General features: G+C 41.5%; 2 protein-coding genes across 6 annotated transcripts in view; both read left to right on the top strand.

Moving 5' to 3' along the window:
- The first annotated feature begins 112 nt into the window (after window positions 1-112).
- Window positions 113-6,590, top strand: mbd3b (methyl-CpG binding domain protein 3b). 5 transcript variants are annotated; one of them, XM_028588416.1, is made up of 7 exons: window positions 113-185; window positions 2,565-2,724; window positions 3,550-3,687; window positions 3,953-4,043; window positions 4,163-4,340; window positions 4,924-5,076; window positions 5,286-6,590. In XM_028588416.1, the coding sequence occupies exons 1-6, from the start codon at window positions 172-174 to the stop codon at window positions 5,069-5,071; spliced, it is 729 nt and encodes a 242-aa protein (XP_028444217.1). In that variant the 5' UTR covers window positions 113-171; the 3' UTR covers window positions 5,072-5,076; window positions 5,286-6,590. The 5 variants fall into 5 exon arrangements, with proteins under 5 accessions (XP_028444217.1, XP_028444215.1, XP_028444216.1 ...); XM_028588414.1 differs by lacking the exon at window positions 113-185 and adding an exon at window positions 1,243-1,384; XM_028588415.1 differs by lacking the exon at window positions 113-185 and adding an exon at window positions 1,243-1,486.
- A 351-nt stretch (window positions 6,591-6,941) lies between these two features.
- The window catches only part of si:dkey-110c1.10 (unconventional myosin-Vb), a 31,226-nt gene continuing 14,796 nt past the window's right edge, over window positions 6,942-23,371 (top strand). The window contains exons 1-32 of the mRNA XM_028587690.1: window positions 6,942-6,968; window positions 7,611-7,721; window positions 7,861-8,029; window positions 8,575-8,719; window positions 8,911-9,067; window positions 9,155-9,298; window positions 9,438-9,519; window positions 9,636-9,743; window positions 11,161-11,273; window positions 11,444-11,712; window positions 11,861-11,942; window positions 12,463-12,603; window positions 12,855-12,986; window positions 13,129-13,212; window positions 13,305-13,421; window positions 13,504-13,601; window positions 13,714-13,800; window positions 14,796-15,116; window positions 15,536-15,692; window positions 15,835-16,074; window positions 16,181-16,390; window positions 16,550-16,643; window positions 16,738-16,886; window positions 16,981-17,190; window positions 17,387-17,487; window positions 17,602-17,716; window positions 18,013-18,118; window positions 18,748-18,861; window positions 21,596-21,747; window positions 22,050-22,139; window positions 22,323-22,455; window positions 22,543-22,840. Coding sequence (XP_028443491.1) covers window positions 6,942-6,968; window positions 7,611-7,721; window positions 7,861-8,029; window positions 8,575-8,719; window positions 8,911-9,067; window positions 9,155-9,298; window positions 9,438-9,519; window positions 9,636-9,743; window positions 11,161-11,273; window positions 11,444-11,712; window positions 11,861-11,942; window positions 12,463-12,603; window positions 12,855-12,986; window positions 13,129-13,212; window positions 13,305-13,421; window positions 13,504-13,601; window positions 13,714-13,800; window positions 14,796-15,116; window positions 15,536-15,692; window positions 15,835-16,074; window positions 16,181-16,390; window positions 16,550-16,643; window positions 16,738-16,886; window positions 16,981-17,190; window positions 17,387-17,487; window positions 17,602-17,716; window positions 18,013-18,118; window positions 18,748-18,861; window positions 21,596-21,747; window positions 22,050-22,139; window positions 22,323-22,455; window positions 22,543-22,840 — 4,556 coding nt within the window. The remainder of the gene's footprint in view (window positions 6,969-7,610; window positions 7,722-7,860; window positions 8,030-8,574; window positions 8,720-8,910; window positions 9,068-9,154; window positions 9,299-9,437; window positions 9,520-9,635; window positions 9,744-11,160; window positions 11,274-11,443; window positions 11,713-11,860; window positions 11,943-12,462; window positions 12,604-12,854; window positions 12,987-13,128; window positions 13,213-13,304; window positions 13,422-13,503; window positions 13,602-13,713; window positions 13,801-14,795; window positions 15,117-15,535; window positions 15,693-15,834; window positions 16,075-16,180; window positions 16,391-16,549; window positions 16,644-16,737; window positions 16,887-16,980; window positions 17,191-17,386; window positions 17,488-17,601; window positions 17,717-18,012; window positions 18,119-18,747; window positions 18,862-21,595; window positions 21,748-22,049; window positions 22,140-22,322; window positions 22,456-22,542; window positions 22,841-23,371) is intronic.

Raw genomic sequence — 23,371 nt, 5'->3', positions numbered from 1 at the left:
TAGTTGCACACTTAGAATACGCCAGGTTATATTCCTGTTATCAGCCAGGCTGCGAAATTTGCGTGGATAATGTCTTTCATTTCTCCCATCGAAGGGGGAGGGGACTGAAAGAGGAGAGGGGAGAAGGGATTTAACATAGCGAGAGGGAGAAAGCGAGATAGTGTCTTCAAGATGGATAAAAACGAGTAAGTACATCATATGAAGGCTTATGAAACAACCAACAACTGTATGCATTCTAACTGTATCGTTTGATGCGCGATATGTCGTTTTCATAATCTATTTGGAAAGTATGTTTATCACCGATCAGGCACTCTGGTTTCGCATTTGCAAATAGCAATGCTGTGGTCTTCAGCTAGGATGTCGGTCTTTTTTGTAGCATCATTTAAAATATGCTTTAATTTTCCTGATATTTACAGCTGATGTTGAGTTAAGTATGGAGTCGGTACAGTGCGTCGACAGTGTGCCATTTCGACAGATTTTAACCTTACAAAGCGGATCGCATTTTTTCTGCATCGTTGTTGCATACACAAAGCCTCCACAAATACATGCATATGCTTTTAAAATCGTGTCTGTGTTTTATCAATAAGATATACTTTGTTCATTCAAAAGCCGGCTCCAAGTCGGAATGACAACGGTATGCATTGTCGTAGTGAAACGGCTCTCCTATTTCACGTAGCCAACATGGAACTTTCACATTTTGTGTTACTGAGCATGCTACAAGTGAGGAACGCTATTTTACTACATCTAGTATTTTTAATTATTCAGCGGCGTCCATTATTGTTGTCACGGCATCTGCGTGATTACTATTTACGGTCTATTTGTAGCCGTAGCCTAATTTATGTTTCCCATAGGTTAACGTTGATGTAGCGCTAGCTACTAGCGTCAAGCTGGACAATAGAAAATAACACTTCCGGTAAACATTTCAAAACAAAAGACTAACTGACATAATTTATTTTGTTGTAAATGTTGGTGTTTCACCTTCACGTGACCTTTCTCGTGATGTGATCAGGGACCGGTTCTTGAATTGGATTAGGTTCAATAACCCAAAGCTTTGAGATAACCAAAGAGCTCAGGTTGAAAATTTTATTTAAACTAACGTTATATTCAAAGACTTGATAGACTATTTAAATTCAAGGGGGAAACATTGACATAAGCACTAACTAACTACTACAGTACTAACTAACAACTACAGCCTGTATAACAGCCGCGTTGGCCTATGTTTTCCTTGCGGATGTAGCCCTCGTGCCCCGTGCACGACAGGCAGGTAGTGATTTGGCCGAGTTCCGCGGCGGAGCGATCTGCGCGACGACAAAGAAACGAGATGTTGTTAGCAGGGAGATCCCATTACGGAGGACGCATGTTATAATATGGTCGAAACAAAAGCGTAAGAAGCGATAGGCCTGACATCCAAAAAATCCTTAAATCCAATCCGCAGTAACTTTTAGTGGATTTATAGGCTACTCGCGTGGGAAATGGAGAAGAAAAGGTGGGATTGCACTGCTCTCCCCAAGGGCTGGAAAATGGAAGAAGTGACCAGAAAGTCGGGTTTGTCAGCTGGAAAAAGCGATGTCTATTATTTTAGGTACTAAACGAACGAGGGCTTGCAAAACTTATAGGTGCACAAGACACCGAGTTTGCGCACGGAAACAGACAGCGGTATGATAAGGGGGGACGGTGGTCTGTATAAAGTTTGGGATGGGGAGGGGGGGGGGGGGGTCTGTTTGCAGCCGGGTAACAAGGCCAGCCAGGCCAGCTCCTCTCACAAGTGTTAAGATAAGAAGCAGTCTGTCCAACCGTGCAGGCTAGTAGTAGCAGCTCCTGGCGAGGCCTTTTGATGAATAAAACTCGGTGTCATCTCAGTTAATACTCTTTATTTCCCATTGAAGTGAATCTACAAAGACAGATTTGTTTTCATTTAGCAGAGGAGAAGAGCAAGATGAGGAACAGAGGCAAGAGAGGGGGGAGGCGGGTCGGTTGTATAGTTTGTGGTAGGCTAACTGTACACTCATACTGGTGTTAACTGTGGTTTGTGATGATGTAAGATACATTTGCATGAGTTACTAGCACGTAACCACCCACAGATCTTCCTTTTGTTGGTCATTGCTCAGGCTAATATTGTTTCCATTCTGAAACATTTGGTCCAGTGTTACTATTGCCTTGTTTACGTGTTCACTGGTTTTTAGGGGTTCATTTTAAGGCTGTATATATAATGTTGTTAAATATGTTTTTATATGTAGTCTGCTCATTATACAAAAATGTGTGCAGCTTAGATACCAAGGCTAAGGTAGAGTGTTTATCAAAGATTGCATCCATTTCACAAAGTAATGTGATTTTTAGTGTCATTGCCCACTTGAATGTGATCTGCTTCTGTTTGCTTTTGACCTGTTGCATGTTGTGGTCCATGTTTGTAATGTGTCTGTGTTAGAAGTGTGACCTGTCACGTTTAGCTTCCCTGCCGTCGTCTCTGTATTTTCTTTTTTTTTAGTCTTGCTACCTTTTCTGTTTTTGTTTAAGATGATTCAAGTATAACAGTAGTGTTTCTCATGTCTCTGCCTCCCCACCAGTCCATCTGGGAAGAAGTTTCGGAGCAAGCCTCAGCTGGCCCGTTACCTTGGTAACCAGATGGACCTCAGCTCCTTTGATTTCCGCACGGGGAAGATGCTGATGAGCAAGCTGAACAAGAACCGTCAGAGACTGCGTTATGATAACAACAACCAGAACAAGGTGAGGCAAACAAGCTCATGATGATCTGCCTCTGACCGCCAAACGCTGACACTACACAAACACTAACCGTAGTATGATCAAACGTTAACAGGTCGAGCTGCAAGTGAAACCCCCACGCAGAAACATCAATTGCAGACTAGAACCAACCACTCGTTTAGTGACTTTAATATAGGTGCGCGTTTGGTTGCTTGGTTGCATCCTTTAAACAAAAGTGGTGTAGTCCAACAGCACCATGAACAAGGCAACATTTTATATAGCTTGTCAATCTTTTTTATTACTCTAGACAACTAACTACTTATCCATACAATACATACAAATACCTATGTAGGTTAGACAAGACAAAAAAACTGATGCCCTATTTTAATCTTCTGAAACTTTGCTACTCATCAGACCTGGAGGGAGACTAATGTAGGAGCAGGTTTATCTTTTCTAAAATGAGTTGTCACCAAACTCTTTGTTGCATTTTGTTTTTTAATAATCACTTTTTTAATGGACTTGTAGATTCTCAGGCAAATCTGGTATAAAAAGTTTAATGAATAATTGTATGTAATGGCAGATTATGTTGAACATCAGTAACTTAAACAACAGCAAAATTATTATTTGTTTCCTTTCAGAGTTGATTTTGTATGCTGCATCATTTCAGTTAACTGGTTTGAGCAGTGGGGCTTAGAACATAGGCCTCTACGTGCTGTGTGAATGATGTCTGCTCGCGTGGTTGTAATCAACAGTCTTGTGGAATAACTGGTCATATTTTTGTCTATTTGCCCCTTCACATTCTCCTGTCCACCCTGGCCTCATCCTCCCTCTGTGCTTGATATTTTTAAGGGCAAACCTGACTTGAACACATCACTCCCAGTCAGGCAGACAGCCTCGATCTTTAAGCAGCCTGTTACCAAGGTTACTAACCACCCAAACAACAAAGTGAAGACGGACCCTCAGAAAGCTGTCGACCAGCCCAGACAGGTGAACAGTCTCCGTCTGTTACCGTTAACACCATCCCATACAAACCAGAAACCCCTGATATCTGATGCTTTGCTAATGCTGGATGGGAATGTGCTGCTTTGAAACTGGATGGACCAGACCAGAGTTTTATTATTTTAATGGTGTATTCGTTTTTTTTGTTTGTTTTTTTCTGTACTGGAAGCAGCGGCATATTTTCATTTAAATGTTTTGGTTTATTTGTGTCAAAACTGCCTGCTGCTAATATTACTCTGTTTTTTGTCTACAGCTATTTTGGGAGAAGAAACTCAGTGGTCTTAATGCTTATGACATTGCCGAGGAGCTGGTGAAAACAATGGAACTACCTAAAGGTCTGCAAGGTAATATACACAAGTTAAATATGATGATATAAGATATAATATGTAACTAATTCTCAGCAGAGTTACAGCTTTGGTGTTTCTTCAAAATGTCCTTTTTAACCACGCGTTTGGTCCTTCAGGTGTCGGTCCAGGCTGCACAGACAAGACTCTCCTGTCGGCCATTGCGAGCGCTCTGCACACGAGCGCTGCTCCCATCACCGGCCAGCTGTCTGCAGCTGTGGAGAAGAACCCAGGAGTCTGGCTCAACACCACACAGCCGCTGTGTAAGGCCTTCATAGTCACTGATGAGGACATCAGGTGGGCGATCACAGAACACATCCGCACATGGATCACCTGTTGTTGTTGTTCTTGTTGGTGGTGATGTTTTTTTTTTTTTGTACTAGGTATTAGAAGCTGATTATTAATTGCTGGAGCCAATATCAAGTCAGATCCAAAATTCTGTTTTCTCATTTGAACTTTTTGCTTTGAGCAAAAAAGGTATCCGCATGTGTGTGCCTGTGAAACACTTGTTACAAATATTGCTCAGATCTCCTTCAGTGTATTTAAAAACAGGAAATAACTACAGGCAGTGTGAATAATGGCATATTTTATCTGTTTTTCCCAGTTCATGATATATGGGCTTCCATTTTATATGCTGAAGCACAGTAACCACAAAGGCTGAGTCACAAAGACATAATGGAGAAATCTTTGGAATTTGAAGATTTCTTCATTCCTTTTTGTCTTCTTTTGCCCCCCTCCCTTAAGTTGACAGAGTTGAGTCTGTTCCACAGTCCATAACAAGTGACCCTGCTCTTTGTAAAAACACACCATCTGTTCAGTGCTGATTCAGTGGCAGCTGTAACTGCCAACTGTAACGGCTTCCTGTTGTGTTTGTGTGTAGGAAACAGGAGGAGCTGGTGTACAGTGTGAGGAAAAGGCTAGAGGAGGCACTGATGGCTGATATGTTGGCTCATGTCGAGGAGGCTGCCAATGAGGGAGACACTCTGAAGGAGGAGGGCAACGGCAGTGAAGATATGGAGAGCGTATAGCACAGGTTGGTTAAGGGACAATTTAGGCAAATTATGTCGACAATGTATTACCTGTCCCACCTGTGGCTAGCTTGCTGTAGGTAAAAAAGGCATATGAGTTTTGTACTTAGTGCATATATTCTTACACAATATAAGATGCAACCTAGCAGTCTAAAAAACTAGAGAATGTTTTTTTTTTTTTCTTCTTCTAATTGTCAATCCTCTCCTCTTGTAGGGTTTTGTTCAACACCTGTACACGTGACCATGAGCAGTCGGAGCCATACAGCAGTCCTGCCCTGATGAACTGTCCCCGAGTATCTGCGTCCAACTTAAACCTTAACCCGACTTACACCACTCCAGTTCAACCTAAAGAACTGTCTTCTCCTCTCCTGAACCCACAAACGCTTGGCGTCTCAAATGCGTCTTTTTATCATTAACTCCACTGGATGGGACTCATTGACTTCAACTGCAATTAAATTACTCGACGTATTTCTGAGCTCAGTTGATTTTTTTTTTGACTGACATTTAAAAAAAATTCCCTTGAACTTTCAAATATTAAAAATAATTTATCTACATTGTGACAAATTCAGTATTTGATGAGAAGTGTATTTTTTACTGAAAGGCTTTGAGTGGGTTTGTATTTTTTGTGACAATCATGTCAAATTCAAACATTGTATGTCAGCAAAAAGTTGATCTGGGTGCTTTTTGTTTGTTTTGGGCAGATTGGAAATGAATGTTTTGTATCTTTGGCTCTTGAATTTTATGATGCACTCCACAAGTTGTCAGACACAAAACACTGTCTTTTCTAGTGCAACCAGTTGAGATGTAACTATACTGAGTTGATCTCATTTAAATTAGCATCGGTGCCAACCTGCAGGCCGGCTGATGTTACTAATGCAAATGGTGAAGTTTTTAATCCCTTGTACATCCATTGGAGGGGATAGAGTCAAGTTTTTATTGTTGTAATTTCAAGGAAATATTGTACTTGATGACAGCTGTGTCATCCTGTGACTCATGTTCAGTATTGACCCTAAAGGAGACATGTCATTTTGAAGAGGGTTGTTTGAAGTGCGTTTAACTAAAGTCTGCTTGGTATTTTACCCTAAGCGTAAAATGTGCTGTACACATGATGGTGAAGAAATGACTTGAAACTTCTATCTATTGTACAATTATGTTTTGTAGTCCTAATCATTATTGGTGCTTACTGTGAAACATCGCTGTTTAGTCTTTGTTTCTATCAGTTTCAGTCCACATTTCTTTTTAATGTGTCAATGTTACCACACACATGCTGCCTCTTGGTACACTCACGCACAGAATTGGTGACACAGCAAATTACAGTTAAGAAATTGAGTTTTAATGTCATTTAGCATCTGAGGAATAATGATTTTGTATTTTTTTTTTTTTTTTATCCCTGTCAAGGATTAATGGTAAATAATGTATCCAGCTGAAATCATGAATATCCCTTTTCAATATCAGCAGGCTGATTGCTGAAATGAATTTGATTGTATTACTTATTAAAAATGAGTTGATATGTCATTAAGTCTGCTGCTAGTGTGTCTTTTTTTTTTTTCTTTAGAAAGTATTTTCTGTGTTGAGATGTATCTGATCCCCCAAAAGTACATCTTCTAAGGGCCACCCGGTCTGGCAGTAATGATTCACATTGCACATTTAAATGGAGAATCCCCTCCATCCAATCACTGCATCCTCTCACAGATTAACAGTTAACTTGTCTTTGTGAGCCTGGACAAAGTGCAAAATACGGTGACCAGGACACAAAGTGGCTGTTCTGCAGAGTTGTGGAGGATACAGACTTTTCAGAGGGACGTGCTGATGTTACCCCTGTTGATTATTTTTTAAATGATGTCTATCTGCATGCTTTAAAGTAGTCAAGATGACATCACTGGAGCTATACAGCAAGGTAAGACTGTATTGAGGGCCTACCATTTGTAGGTCCGTAAAAGAAGAGAATTGATTATGATATAAAAACTATATTGCTAATGAGGTTAGCATGATTGTGTTTGCATGACATATCTGGTATGTGTGTCAGCCTTTCCCATCATGTCATGTCAATTTTTTATAAAATGTTTTCATTTTAGTGAATGATTACTGGTAGAAGAAGTGGTAGTTACTCTCTTATATTTTTCAGCCAAAAGGTTACAGTTAATGATAGATTTGCTGTGACCAAATCTACAAATCTGTGTTTTTATTTCTGTGAACTTGGTGGTCAATAAGTGTGGATTAATTTCTAAAATGCACACATTAATAAGCAAATTAGATATGTTAGAAGTAGGTAATGGCTAATCCATGCGGGCAATTTAGAGTAGGATGACCAGTGTTAATTTTTAACACTGTTTAGGAGCCTTTTATGCTGATGGATGACAAATGTCTTGTCTGGGTGGGGCCAGGAAGTGTTACATGTACCTGAACAGTGTCAGGAGAGAAAATGAAAAATGAAATAAAAATCTCTTCTTTTCTGCACTCTAACCATACCGAGTATTTTCAACCTGCAGCATCTCTTTCACTCTTCACACTCACCTGAACCAATCTGTTCCTTTGCTAGGGAGCATGTGTGTGGGTTCCTGACCCAGATGCAGTTTGGGTGTCAGCCTTGCTCCTCCAGGACTACAGTCCTGGAAAAAAACATCTACTGCTACAGCTCTCTAATGGAAAGGTGAGACATGCAGTAAGATTATATTATCCAAATATCAATGTGAATGCTCTAGTATCATGGTCCTCATAAAACAGCATAAGCCCCAGTGTCCTCTCTATATTTTTACACAAGAACCCCTAACTTCCTTCTCTATTGGTAGGAGACCCATTATCCAGTGGTGTCCCATTCTGATCTCCCACCTCTGGGGAACCCCGACATCCTGGAGGGGGAAAATGACCTGACAGCTCTCAGCTTCCTCCATGAACCTGCTGTCTTGCACAACTTGCGGGTTCGATTCCTGGACTACAGCAGCATCTATACGTACTGTGGTGAGCACTAAACTGGCAAAAACAGACAGATTTAAGGAAGTCTAGCTAAAATAGGGATGATTGTCTGAAAGTCGGACAACATTAGTAACAGACGGTCTTTCAGATTTGTACTGTCAGCAACAAACAGCTCCTCAGTGCTTCTGTCTGCATTATCACAGCTCATAATGTCAACTATATTACAGTAGGTCAAAGGTTGAGCCAGGGAGCCAACTCCCTCGCTGCTACTGGTTCAAGATGTAATTGCATATTACTATTTAGGTAATTTAATCCTAGATAAGATTACATTTGTGTAGTTTTGTCAATGGCAAATGTTTTGTTTTACCCTTAAATCCCTATACATTTCGAAAGGTTGTGTGTTTATTTCCACTATAATTATGAGTGACATGTGCTTCGTTTAATTTAGACTTAAAATAGACGGAGTGAGTTTTAGGAGATGTTCCTCATTTGGATTTAAGTGCAGATGAAAATGATATAGCTATTGCAAAATATTTCTATCAACATACAGATTCCCTTGCTGATGGGGCTTTCTTTTCCTGTCCCTCCAGGTATTGTGTTAGTGGCCATCAATCCCTATGACCAGCTCCCCATATATGGAGAAGAGGTGATCGATGCTTACAGCGGCCAGGACATGGCCGACATGGAACCTCACATCTTTTCTGTGGCCGAGGAAGCCTACCGCACTATGACCAGGTCAGAGGTCAAAGGCTAGGGGGTCATGTTACAACAAATTGTATACAGTAGAACATATACATATACAGTAAGAATATGCTCCTATACTGTCTTGTTTATGGTGCACTGCAACAACACTGATGAACTGACTGAACTGTCTCAGCATAACTTCACTGCATAGGATTTGATAATCACACTATCTGTGTATATAGGGAGGAGAAAAACCAGTCTATCATCATCAGTGGAGAGTCTGGCTCAGGAAAAACAGTCTCAGCCAAATTCACCATGCGATACTTTGCTGTGGTTGGAGGAGCAGCACAGCAGACCAGTGTGGAGGAGAAGGTTTTGGCTTCCAACCCAATATTGGAGGTGACGGTTGAACACATTTTTTACTTTTCCTGTCAATAATGTGTTTGTTTTTTTAAATATACAAACAACGCATCATTTTGTCTACAGTCGATTGGGAATGCTAAAACCACACGAAATGACAACAGTAGTCGTTTTGGGAAGTACATCGAGATCGGCTTTGGCAGAAAAGGGAACATCATCGGGGCAAACATGAGGACGTATCTGCTGGAGAAGTCAAGGGTTGTCTTCCAGGTAAGCTCTAAAGCCAGAGTGATGATGAAAACAGTTTTTGCACATAAGAATCTTTCATTTGTCAAAAGGTGAAATGTTACACACCTATTTATTATGCATCTGTTCATGAACATTGTCTGTACGTTTGTGTGCATATAAGGCATCAGCAGAGAGGAACTACCACATCTTCTACCAGCTGTGTGCCTCCAGGGAGTTACCTGAGATGAGAGCCCTTAAACTGGGTGAGACTTAATCACAAACAACCCTCTCTGCTTGTTCTCAAATGTTCATTCACGTTTTGTGTATTATAATATCCACGTTGCATGCAGTCTGACTGTGCTTTGTGTGTTTGCTGAAGATGCACCTGAGCATTTCCGCTACACCAGCCAGGGAGGAGAGATGCAGATTCCTGGGACTGATGATCTGTCAGACCTGGAGCGCACTCGCAATGCTTTCACCATCCTGGGTAGGCACACACACACAGACACACAGACACACACACACACACACACACACACACACACACACACACACACACACACACACACACACACACACACACACACACACACACACACACACACACACTGCATGACCAGTGGTGGAAGAAGTATGTAGAATCAGAATGTTGTGTTGTGTTAACTCTCTATACATAGACAAATAGTAATATAGACACAATAAATACAAGATAAATACAGATGGAGAGGGATGTGCAGTGCCAAAAGTAATAGTGCAAAGTAGTGTGCAAGATACATATTGGAATGATAAGTATGAAATGTGTAGAGAAGTGAGTGAGTGGCCAAAGTGAGGATGACCCCACTTATCAGCAGTTCAGTAGAGGGATGGCAGTGGGAAAGAAGCTGTTCTTATGTCTGGTTGTTTTTGTGCCAGGGATCTGTAGCGCCTGCCAGAGGGGAGGGGGTTAAAGAGAGTGTGTGCAGGATGTGTGGGGTCTTTGGTGATGTTCTCTGTCCTCTTCCTGGTCCTACCAGTGTACAAGTCCTGGAGGGAGGGCAGGGGGGCACCAATGATTTTTTCAGTTGTCCGAATTGTGTGTTGTAATCTGTGTATGTCCTTTTTTGTGGCTGCCCCAAACCAAACGGTGATGGATGTGCAGAGCATGTAGGTCCTTTACTTAAGTAAATGTACTAATACCACACGGTAAAAATAACTCTGTTACAAGTAAAAGTCCTGCATTGAAAATGTTACTTACGTTAAAGTATGTAAGTGTCATAAGAAAAATTTAATTAAAGTATTAAAAGTAAAAATACTCAATGCAGAAAAATCCTCACATTTTTTGAAAGATAATTTTTTGGGCTATTTTTAGGCCTGCTGACAGCTGAAGAAATGAAAGGGGAGAGAGAGGGGGGAATGACATGCAGCAAAGGGTCAGAGTCAAACCCGCGGCTGCTGCGTCGAGGAGTAAACCTCTATATATGGGCGCCCACTCTACCAACTGAGCTATCTGGGTGCACAAAATCCTCACATTTAAGAAGCAGGAAACGATCAAAACAGTTATGTCAATCAACTAATTATAATCTACATGTGTTTGTTGTGCAAACATCTTGATTTGTAAAGTAACTAGGAACTAAACCTGTCGGAGTAATGTAGTGGAGTAAAAAGTACAATATTTCCTTCTGAAATGTAGCGGAGTAGAAGTAGAAAGTGGCATGAAAAGAAAAGACTCAAGTAAAGTATTACCCACCTCAAATTTGTACTTAAGTACAGTAGGCTACTTGTGAAAATGTACTTAGTAACATTCCACCACTGATGTATACACAATGATGTTTGAGGATCCAACTCTTCAGGCTCTGGTAAGATTTTTATGTAACTGAATCATGGCATTGCTTATGAAGATGTTGGTGTATTTGTTGAAATTGCAGATGTGCAGCCTGACCAACAGATGGAGCTCTTCCGGATCCTGTCAGCTGTTCTGCACCTGGGAAATGTCAACATCCAAGCCAGTGGGAGAAGTTCTGACCGGAGTTATATTGATGTAAGAAATGTATTTCTAATGTTATCTATGTCTCATCTTACCTATACTGCCTTAGTTCTTCTATACATATGCTTTTTCTCTCAACTGCTTTATCATATATCATATATTTCCTCTATCAGTGCATATAGTATACTGTTCCAGGTATATCTGAGTCTTTTGTTTTTTCTCAGGTAGACGACCGCCCTCTGGCTGTCTTCTCCAAGCTGTTAGGAGTGGAAGGACCTCAGATAGCCCACTGGCTGTGTCATCGCAAACTGGCTGTAGGTGGAGAGATGCTGGTCAAACCTGTGTCCGGTCAGCAGGCCATAGAAGCCAGAGATGCACTGGCCAAACATGTTTATGGCCAGATGTTTGCATGGGTTGTCCAGAGGCTCAACTCTGCTCTGCGCACCCAGAGGGGACAGGCCAAATCCTTTATAGGTGTACTAGACATCTATGGGTGAGTGATGAGCTTTGTAAAACTGGATACAAATTATTTTTGTGGCCTTATTACAACTCTAAAGTTTGCTTTAGTATGGTGTATTCTGAAGTGTATTGTGTACATTATCTTACACAGTTGGACTGACAAGTCTTTTTTCTCGGAGCAGGTTTGAGACCTTTGACCGGAACAGTTTTGAGCAGTTCTGTATAAATTATGCAAATGAGAAACTGCAACAGCAATTCAACAGGGTAAGTTATGTGACAGGCAGACATGTCTGTTATTCTTGTTAAACTCTTCAGGGAATCAGCTCTATCACCACTGAACTCTATCATCGTAAATTCCAACTGAGTTTGATTTAATGATAACAATACTACAAATAATGCATCAACAAATGTTTCTTTCCATCATTTTCTTTCACTGTTAAAGTCCATCTTGTTTTTTAGTTTTACAAGTTATTGCACATTTGAATGCATGTGTGGAATACTCTTTGTCTCCTACAGTGGTGTGGTGTACTTCTTTAGGGGTGAAATGTTTTCAAAATCACGTTAAATTATTCAGATTTGGGGGTTGTCTTCCTCATACAGAGGTGCTGCTCTGTCTGGGCCTCTCTGTGATGATCTCTTCTTTATAGCCAAGCTTCCCTCACTGTTTTTATTCTCAGGATGGTCAGGTCGTCTGCCTCCTTGAACTTTCTATGTAGAGTCATTGCATTTTTTTTCTCATTTTTCCGCATCTTTAAGTTTTATATATTTTTGTGTTTGTCTGCAGCATGTGTTCCACTTGGAGCAGGAGGAGTACGTCCGGGAAGAGCTGGCCTGGAGCAGGATTGAGTTCAGTGACAATCAGCAGTGCATCAATCTAATAGAGGGACAGCTGGGACTGTTTGATCTTTTAGACGAGGAGTGTAGGGTCAGTCATGCTGTCTCCCCCCCCCCCTTATCTGTCTCTTTGTTAGTCTTGATTTGATCTTTTCTTCTCCTCTGTTTGTTACATCTCTCACACACATTTGGCACAATCTTCACATTACACTAAGTGAAATGCAAAAATGTTCACTGTTATTTTAGGCACTGGATGGTTTTAAATTTTTTAACTCACTGGTTTTAGTAATATTCACCCTCTAAACTCTAGTCTCTGTGATCATTGTCTGTGTTTTTCGTCAGATGCCCAAAGGTTCAGATGAGAGCTGGGTGCAGAAGCTGTATGACCAACACCTGACCAACAAGCCCCACCCTCACTTCCAGAAACCTCGCATGTCCAACAGCGCCTTTGTCGTTCTGCACTTCGCGGACACAGTGAGTGATGAAGGTCAACACACAGAGAAAGTGTAGTGAATCTGTGTTAGGACTGTAGCTCAAGTCTTAATATGTGGAAAAAGTCTCTTCTCATGTTTATGTTAATATTATTAACAGTTTTCATTTGTTTTTTTTTCATCAGGTGCAATATGAATGCAATGGCTTTTTGGGCAAGAATCGAGATACAGTCTTTGAGGAGCTCATTAACATTCTCAAAGCAAGTCAGGTAGATATTTGTTACGTATTCAATTTTCATTTCATTTCTATGTGACTGTGTGATCACTAACTTGTGTCTGTGTGTGTTCATGTGTGTGTCAGTCTGAGCTGGTGGCTGAGTTGTTCCAGCAGCAGGGAAATGTTTCCTCTGTGGCTAATGGAAGTGTTCGTTCAGGGAAAAGAGCCACCAAAGAACATAAACTGACGGTGGGCTTCCAGGTGAGCTGTTATGGCTTTGTTCTCATGTTCACTTCATTTTTGGTGCAGCAAACTTTAACACTATGTTTTTGGTGCCTGTCAGTTCCGTCAGTCTTTACAGATGCTAATGGACACTCTGAACAGCACCACTCCTCACTATGTCCGCTGTATTAAACCCAACGACCTCAAAGAACCTTTTATGTATGTCTTTGTTTGGCCCCTCTTTACAAAATTAAAAGTTGATGCATTTGATTTTGTGTTGTCCCTGACACTGGTGTGTGCACCAAGCAGCCTAATAGCCTCGCTTTGTTAGGTTTGACCCCAGGAGGACAGTCCAGCAATTGAGAGCCTGTGGGGTGCTGGAGACAATTCGCATCAGTGCTGCAGGTTTTCCATCCAGGTACGGAGTACTTCCTAGACATTCAGTGAACTCTGTATAGCTCTCGCACAGTATGAGAACTCAGTCTTTAAAGTCATGTTAAGAAAGTCATATAAATATATATATAAATAAATAAATATCAGATGTTGCACTTCTTCTCTTCTAAGTCATTGATGAAAGACATATTGACCACAGTTGGGTTTTCTTAAAGCGCCTTAATCTTAAAGGACTAAACCAACCATTTGTGGTTAATAGACCATTATGTGTACCTTGTAGAAAATAAGGTCACAGATTTATTTCCTACCTTTTAGGCAGCATTTGTTTCAGATTGTGGTTATATGGTATAGCATTTTACAGAGACATAACACATGCTTGAGATAGATAATCCATGACAATAACAATTTGTCTTTATTGATTTACTTACTTATTTACTGTTTGTGTTCAATGTTTCACCTATCGGGGCGCCCCGGTGGTTCACCGGGTGGAGCGCATACCATTGGGGCTGAGTCCTTGCTCGGGTCCGGCCCAGGGCCCTTTGCTGCATTTCTTTCACTCACTCTCCCCTTTCCTCTCTGTCACTATCTATCTATCTATAAAAGCATAAAGTGCCTAAAAATATCTTTTCCAGTATCCAGTATTTTAGATTCAGCCCCTGAACCTATAAATGATAAACAAACATGGATGTTGAGGAGTAATGCAGATTTGTTGCAACAACTCTCACGTCTCATATGTCCAAGTTTCATGAATGCACCCACAAGTCAAAACAATCCCTAATGGGTAAAAGTGTTACCAAATGAGCATAAAATAGTATAAATGTCCAGTAATGTAATTATATGTGTCTCTTTGTTAATGCTTTATATTTGTATTTTCCCTACAGTGAACTATTCACTAGAGTCAAAATATGTAAACGAAAAAATTTAATTGAAGAGTGGACCAAAACAAAAAGACAGAAACTATCTTAAAAGAACTAATAAGATGTTTTCTCTAAGATTTCTGTTCAAAATCTTTGTTTCCAGATGGACCTACGAGGAGTTCTTCAGCAGGTACCATCTTCTGCTTCGAGGTTCTCAGGGCCAGGATCAGGCCCAGGCCTCGTGCAGACAAGCCCTGCCTCAGCTCATCCCAGACCCAGACCAGTACTGCTTTGGAAAGACCAAAGTATTTTTCCGGGCCGGTCAGGTGGCTATTCTGGAGAGGCTGAGAGCTGAGAAGCTGCGTGTTGCTGCTGTGATCATCCAGAGCAGGGTCAAAGGATGGCTGGCACGGATTAGATACACCAGGATCTGCTGGGCAACCGTCACCATACAGAGATACTGCAGAGGAGCTCTGGCCAGACGGTGAGGATAGAAGAAGATATATACATGTTGCAATGCAATCTTCATCGGTTTTCTAAATATTACAGTTTAGCCTCACTGCTCTATATTATTTCTTTAAAGGAAAGTGACTTTTTTATTGAAACTGATTTGTCAATGATAGCTAATTTAATTTAATCTTTTATATATAATTTTTTTTAATAAATTAATGAAATATTCAGTATAGCTAATGAAGACAGGTTTATGTTTAGAACTATTTCATGTGAGCTACAATGTATTTTACACTGCACAATAATCTGTGGAAACTAGAACAACTATTACCAGATCTGTTATTTTTCTGCATTTGTGTAAACTGTATCAATCTCCAACACAAAATTGCCAGACATAGCCCAAAACGTTTTTGTTAAAACACTTACATTTCCTCTTTGTGACTTTGGCTGCAGACTTGCCCTGACTCTGCGCTACACCAAGGCTGCTTTAATAATCCAGAAGACCTACCGCATGGTGATGGTCAGACAGCTGTTCCTCATGATCCGACAGGCCACCATCACCATCCAGGCCTTCACCAGGGGCACGATGGCGCGCCACAGATACAGACTGGTCAGCATTTAATTACAGCCTTAATCATTTCCTGCTTAACGTTGCACTTCTGATCTGTTTAGAAGAGAATGTAATTTTGACTACTAAGTTAAGTTATGTAGACATAACCTGAACTCATGTAAACCCTATTCTCCCTCCCCAGTTGGTGGCGGAGCGGGCTGCTGTATTGCTTCAGGCGAGAGTGCGTGGGTGGTTGGCGAGGCAGGCGTACAGGCGAGTACACGCGGCGGTGGTGTTCATGCAGTGCTGCGTGCGCCGCAGGGCTGCCAGGAGAGAGCTGATGAAACTGAAGACGGAGGCCCGCTCAGTGGAGAAGTACAGAGAGCTCAACAAGGGCATGGAAGTCAAACTGATGCAGCTGCAGCTGAGAGCAGACCAGGAGGTGTGTGAAAGGGAGTTTGATCCTGTGACGTGATCCTTGTAAGAGTTCATTTTATTTTCTGCTTCCTACACAATGAAGTTGTGTTTGTTTGTTTGTATTTGTCCAGGCCAGGGAGAGTGCAGCTTTGAGAGAGACCCTGCACGCAGAGCGAGAGGCCACCAGTGCTGAGCTGGTGGCCTTGAGGGCGACGGTACAGAAACTAGAGAGACAGAAACAGGAGAAGCCTCAGCCCTGCGCAGTCATTAGCGAGAAGAAGGTGGAAGAAAGAAGGAGAGCTGAAGAGAAGGCTGCCCAGGAGATCCTTCAACTCACACAAGTAGGTCTACTGACCCAAGAATAATTTGACACATTTTACACGGTGCTGGTGATTGTGTTATTATAAAACATGAAGAATACCAGATGTCTCATAATTAAAAAGAAAAAAAAAAAAAATCTCCTGACCAGCTGTTTATTCTCATCCTCTCTTATTGTCAAGGAGTTACAAGCCCTGCAAAGAGAAAAGGACCGTTGTTGCAAAGAGAGAGAGGATCTCTCTGCTCGCTTGTTTGAACAAGAAAAAGCACAAGAAGGTAGGTTCTTTTAACTTTGCAGCATCAAATGTCTGCATAGCTTCAAAAGTAAACCCTTGGTCTTCTTCCTCTCTTTTTCTTTGTGTGTGCGCAGAGCGTGTGCATCAAGCTGTGTCTCAGGCGGGTGCATCTCTGGGGGCGGCGCTGGATGAGGAGAGGAGAAAGTATCAGGGTCTCCTGAGAGAGTTCACCAGACTGGAGCAGAGATACGACAACCTCAGAGAGATGAGTCTGCTTACTGAGGTTCATAACTACACCTACAGACACACACAATACTATTTTGGTCTAAAACTCCATCCTTGGTTGCTGATGGTATTTTTTTTCTTCCTCACAACAGCACTCCAAGGGCCACAGAAGGACGGACTCAACCCAGAGTCTGAGGTTGGAGCCTCTCTCTCCCTCCCCCACTGCGTTGTCACCCCAGTCTCTCAACCCACTCTCACCCTTCCCATCTGCCTTCCCGTCCACGGAGGAGGGCCGCAGGGTCAGTGTGACGTCTCCGTCGTTGGAGCGGAGAGCCTCAGTGTGGAGCTTGGAAACGCCAATGGTGAGAGAGTGTAGGAGTAGAATAAACTCAAAGAACAATATCACAAAACTTCCCGCATGTTTGGTGGCAAAAACATTTTATGAGCATTGAGTTATGATTATTGAGTATGCGTGGGTGCTTTTCTAACTTGCAGCATTTGGAACATCAGGTCAGGCAACAAAAACGTGTCACACTGTGTTCATGTGTGTGTTGACAGGATCAGTTGATGGAGAGGATGGATGTGGCCAAAGACCCGGCAGTGAAGATGAAAGGAGAGGACCTGGCACATGCTTACGATGCTGTACGAGTGGCCAACAAGTCAGTCTGTCACTCAGTTTATCATCTTGCTTCCCCTTCGATTTTATGCTGTGATTTATATTTGTTTGGATGAACTCTGTGATCCTGTTTCATCTCTCCCCTTGTCTGTGTCAGGTTTCTGGAGAGCCAGCTGCGTAGTCGGCGCAGTCAGAGGGAGGAGGAGCTGGAGGCTCTGAGGTGCCAGCTTAGTCAAGCCATCTCTGGTTCTTCCTCTGCTGCACAGCGACAGGTATCGACTTATACGGAGTCTGCTGAAAGACTATGTATACATTCTAAAGTCTAAATTCTTCCCCTGAATTTAATATGCTCCCATCTTCCCAAAAGTCCCTTCCTACTTTTTTCCTAATCACCCCTTCTCTCTCTCATAATCACTCTGCAGTCTAAAAAGTAAGAGCAAGTGGATTCCGGCTGCTTGTAATCTTGTTAAAAAGTTTAAGCTTTTTCTACTGTTTCCACTGGAAATCAGTTTGGTTTCTGAGCATTGGCTATCAGCCACAAATCCTATGACTGTGTTTGTGTGTAAAGGAACTGCAGGAACTACTCGAGGCCAGAGAGCAAGAGTGTGTCAGATTGAGAAGAGAGCTTAAGGAGCTTAAAAACACAGTGTCACTCAGACGACTCCTGACACAAGGTAAGATTTCATCACAAGCTTAAATTCAGAGCTTATGGTTTGCTATGCACTTTCAGAATAAAGTGTTTAGTGGGTTTTCTTCGTCGCTGAAAAGATGCCATTTGTGAAATATGAAGTTTTCACCCAACATCACATATTTGGATCATTAACTTATGTTGTTAAATATGAGGTTAAAGGTCCCATGACATGGTGCTCTTTGGATGCTTTTTGGTGCAGAATTACAGCCACTAGAGCCAGTCCCACAATGAGCTTTCCTTAGGATGTGCCATTTGTGTGTCTGTTGCTATTGAGGAGGAGAGAGGGGGGGGTGGCCTTTACCAACTGCCACTTTGCTCGTTTGAAAGCTATGATGTCTCTCTCTTTCTCATGGGTTGGCCAAATTCTCTGGGCGGGCAAAGCAGAGAAAGGGGAGGTAACCTTGCTCCTTATGACCTCATAAGGAGCAAGATTCCAGATCGGCCCATCTGAGCTTTCATTTTCTCAAAGGCAGAGCAGGATACCCAGGGCTCGGTTTATACCTACCATTTCTAGCCACTGGGGGACCATAGGCAGGCTGGGGGAATGGGACCTTTAAAATGTACTTGAGTACACTCATCATCAGAAATATCATCACCAAGTTCTCCCAACAGCTTTCGCCCAAGAGACATCCTCCTGTCAGTCCCAACTGAAGCCAGCAACAGTCACTGGTCTGCTGGAATGTAGGAAGAGAGATGAAACCAAGCTCATCAAGAACCTCATCACAGGTAAAACAGTAAACGTTAGCAAACACTATATTTAGGTTTTAGTACATAGAAGCATTCAAACTTTTACGTCGAAAACACACAAAAGTAATTTGCATCAGGCTATAGTTTATAAGTCTTCATAAGTATGTAAGTTTAGTAGGAGAGTTTTTATTTAGAAATTCCTCTAAATATTTTGTTCTCTAAACCTGCATAAATTTTTTTATGTTGACATTGACCTAGAATACAAGCTGTTTCACATTTGGTGTACACATGACATGCATTATATTTAAAAGGAAACTTATCTTGCACCTCACATAACATTTAGTTTCCTCATCAATTAACCTGCTTACTATTTTCTTGATTATCCATTAATCATTTAGTCTATAAAATCTCACAAAATAGTAAAACATTGCCATTACACTCCTCAAGTATTTATCTATCTATCTATCTATCTATCTATCTATCTATCTATCTATCTATCTATCTATCTATCTATCTATCTATCTATCTATCTATCTATCTATCTATCTATCTATCTATATATCTATCTATCTATCTATTCATCTATCTATTCATCTATCTATCTATCTATCTATCTATCTATCTATCTATCTATCTATCTATCTATCTATCTATCTATTCATCTATCTATCTATCTATCTATCTATCTATCTATCTATCTATATATTCATCTATCTATCTATCTATCTATCTATCTATCTATCTATATATATATATTCATCTATCTATCTATCTATCTATATATTCATCTATCTATCTATCTATCTATCTATCTATCTATATATATATATATTCATCTATCTATCTATCTATCTATATATCTATATATTCATCTATCTACAGTGAGGAAAATAAGTATTTGAACACCCTGCTATTTTGCAATTTCTCCCACTTAGAAATTATGGAGGTGTCTGAAATTGTCATCGTAGATGCATGTCCACTGTGAGAGACATAATCTAAAAAGAAATATCCAGAAATCACAATATATGATTTTTAACTATTTATTTGTATGATACAGCTGCAAATAAGTATTTCAACACCTGTCTATCAGCTAGAATTCTGACCCTCAAACACCTGTTAGTCTGCCTTTAAAATGTCCACCTCCACTCCATTTATTATCCTAAATTAGATACACTTGTTTGAGGTCGTTAGCTGCATAAAGACACCTGTCCACCCCATACAATCAGTAAGAATCCAACTACTACCATGGCCAAGACCAAAGAGCTGTCCAAAGACACTAGAGACAAAATTGTACACCTCCACAAGGCTGGAAAGGGCTACGGGGAAATTGCCAAGCAGCTTTGTGAAAAAAGGTCCACTGTTGGAGCAATCATTAGAAAATGGAAGAAGCTAAACATGACTGTCAATCTCCCTCGGACTGGGGTTCCATGCAAGATCTCACCTCGTGGGGTCTCAATGATCCTAAGAAAGGTGAGAAATCAGTCCAGAACTACACGGGAGGAGCTGGTCAATGACCTGAAAAGAGCTGGGACCACCGTTTCCAAGGTTACTGTTGGTAATACACTAAGACGTCATGGTTTGAAATCATGCGTGGCACGGAAGGTTCCCCTGCACATGTCAAGGCCCGTCTTAAGTTTGCCAATGACCATTTGGTGATCCAGAGGAGTCATGGGAGAAAGTCATGTGGTCAGATGAGACCAAAATAGAACTTTTTGGTCATAATTCCACTAACCGTGTTTGGAGGAAGAAGAATGATGAGTACCATCCCAAGAACACCATCCCTACTGTGAAGCATGGGGGTGGTAGCATCATCTTTGGGGTGTTTTTCTGCACATGGGACAGGGCGACTGCACTGTATTAAGGAGAGGATGACCGGGGCCATGTATTGCGAGATTTTGGGGAACAACCTCCTTCCCTCAGTTAGAGCATTGAAGATGGGTCGAGGCTGGGTCTTCCAACATGACAATGACCTGAAGCACACAGCCAGGATAACCAAGGAGTGGCTCTGTAAGAAGCATATCAAGGTTCTGGCGTTGCCTAGCCAGTCTCCAGACCTAAACCCAATAGAGAATCTTTGGAGGAGCTCAAACTCCGTGTTTCTCAGCGACAGCCCAGAAACCTGACTGATCTAGAGAAGATCTGTGTGGAGGTGGGCCAAAATCCCTCCTGCAGTGTGTGCAAACCTGGTGAAAAACTACAGGAAACGTTTGACCTCTGTACTTGCAAACAAAGGCTACTGTACCAAATATTAACATTGATTTTCTCAGGTGTTCAAATACTTATTTGCAGCTGTATCATACAAATAAATAGTTAAAAAATCATACATTGTGATTTCTGGATTTTTTTTTTTTTTTTTTTTTTTTTAAGATTATGTCTCTCACAGTGGACATGAACCTACGATGACAATTTCAGACCCCTCCATGATTTCTAAGTGGGAGAACTTGCAAAATAGCAGGATGTTCAAATACTTATTTTCCTCACTGTATCTATCTATCTATTAATCTATCGATATATCGATCTATCTTTCTATATATTCATCTATCTATCTATCTATCTATCTATCATAGTGACTCCTTGAACAAACGTTTTAAGAGGACTCTTTAAATGCTTTCGAAACTCGTCTATGGGATGTTGCGACCACAATTTTGTAGCGTTGCGTCTGAGGATGATGTGACACAAGAATAAACTTTAACTTCAACTAACTCTTCTATGGCTGACAAATATGACCTGGCCATGTTCACCATGTCATTGCTGCTCTCTGTCTGTGGCCCAGACATCCGTGTCGACAGCGCCCTGTCTCTGCCTCCTGGCCTGCCTGCCAGCGTGCTCTTCCTGTGTGTCCGTCAGGCCGACTGCAGCGGAGACCAAACGTACGCCCGCTCACTTTGTAGCGCTGCTGTCACTGCTATAAAGGCAGCTCTGAAGGTAACCTGAGCTCTAAGTCTGCTTGGTGCGCCATATGCTTGAGGTTTAATGTGTAAGGGCAGATCACATCATGTCGGGTAGCTGGTCACTAAGAGGGAAGCTGACTTTGAAACCCTTTCAAGTGATTGTTTGCGGATTGTTTTGTCCAACAATCTGGCCCCTTAAAAAGTCAACCACAGCAAAGCCGATATACCTCTCACATGCACGTGAGAGCACATAGCAGCACTGATATATCTTTTTTTAGATTAGTGTTGATCTTCAAGTGACAATATAACCTTTCTTCATCCTATCTGTCCCTGCAGAAACATAGTAACGATGTAAATATGACAGCTCTGTGGCTAAAAAATGCCTTTCTGCTGCACGACCTGTTGACCCAGCACTCCCCGAAACAGGTAGGATGAACATGTATTTATTATTATTTACATGTTATTAACTGGGAGCATCTTTGTTGTCTTGCACAGAGTCCAGTCTCTGATGAATATAATTAATAGAACATAATCTTTGTTGTAGTTGGGGATTCTTTGATATCAATACATTTTACTACCTGAATGAATGCATGGATAATTACTTTTCAGACCCTTGACTCAGACGAACTGGTTCCATTGGCGGCTGATCTGAGTGACTTGATCCGCACCCTGAGTGACCTCTGTATCCAGGCCTATCAGCAGCTCCTCTCCATCACTGAAAAACGCCTACAAAACATCATAGGTACCACTATAATGAAAACAACACTGATTCTATTAATGCTCCCCCCCCCCCCCTCTTATGCTACCTCCTGCTCCCTCTTTCCTTCAGTCCCTGCTCTGTTGGAGAGCGAGACCATCCCGGGTCTGTCTGGATCGGCAGTTAAGTTGGGAATGTCCAGAAAGCGAGCAGGTTCTGACCCCAGGACTGTAGGAGGTGATGCTCCCACAATGGCGGCAGTGCTGAGGGAGCTAGGAGCCCTTCACACCGCTTTGTCCCATCAGGCTCTGCCCCCGTCACAGATGGAGCAGGCCTTCCACCAGCTCACCTACCTCATCTCTGCCTCCGCTCTCAACAGCCTGCTGCTGAGGAAAGACATGTGCTGCTGGAGTCGTGGGATGCAAATACGGTAGAAATTTACATATGAACAATTTTTTCATATCATTTTGTTGGTTTGTTTGTCTGTTAGCAGGTGTTGTGGAAGTTTCTTTTGCAGCAGGAGTAAAGTTTTGAAAGTTTGGTAAAGTGAAACAAATAAGACAGTCGAAGACTAAAACCATGTTAGGTTTTTGTATTTTATTAAGATATATTTGCAAATATAGGAGGAACACAGTTTCACAAAAAGCACAAATCAGCTCAGTGTGGAGTCAGTTCCTCAGTGAGTGAAAAGAAACACTTAGTTTATATGCACAACAAGAAAAAGAGAGTGACAATCACACATGTTCTGGTCTAAACATGACTTTGCATTTCCCACAGGCAACATAAAGATAAAGATATTTTACTGTGGCCTTGTACCTTTATCGGTTCAGACAAACAGTGCTCACATTATGTTCCAGACTTGGGGGCTCTCACTTAGTTTAGTGAGAATCAGAATCAACATGTGGAAATGAGATAAACTCTCTTTCAGTATTGTAAGAGAATCAAAGTAGAAAAAAAACAT

This window comes from Perca flavescens, chromosome 9 (assembly GCF_004354835.1).
Source record: "Perca flavescens isolate YP-PL-M2 chromosome 9, PFLA_1.0, whole genome shotgun sequence".
In the NCBI taxonomy this organism is placed as follows: Eukaryota; Metazoa; Chordata; class Actinopteri; order Perciformes; family Percidae; genus Perca; species Perca flavescens.
The sequence above is the reverse complement of the archived record's forward strand: the minus strand, read 5'-3'. Positions and strand labels throughout refer to the sequence as shown.

Excerpts from the sequence above, each read along its gene's own strand:
- mbd3b (XM_028588412.1), top strand. The coding sequence starts at position 1,473 with ATGGAGAAGAAAAGGTGGGATTGCACTGCTCTCCCCAAGGGCTGGAAA. Across the intron at positions 1,583-2,564 it reads AGCGATGTCTATTATTTTAG|TCCATCTGGGAAGAAGTTTC; the intron begins GTACTAAACGAA and ends CCTCCCCACCAG. Across the intron at positions 4,044-4,162 it reads ACTACCTAAAGGTCTGCAAG|GTGTCGGTCCAGGCTGCACA; the intron begins GTAATATACACA and ends TTGGTCCTTCAG.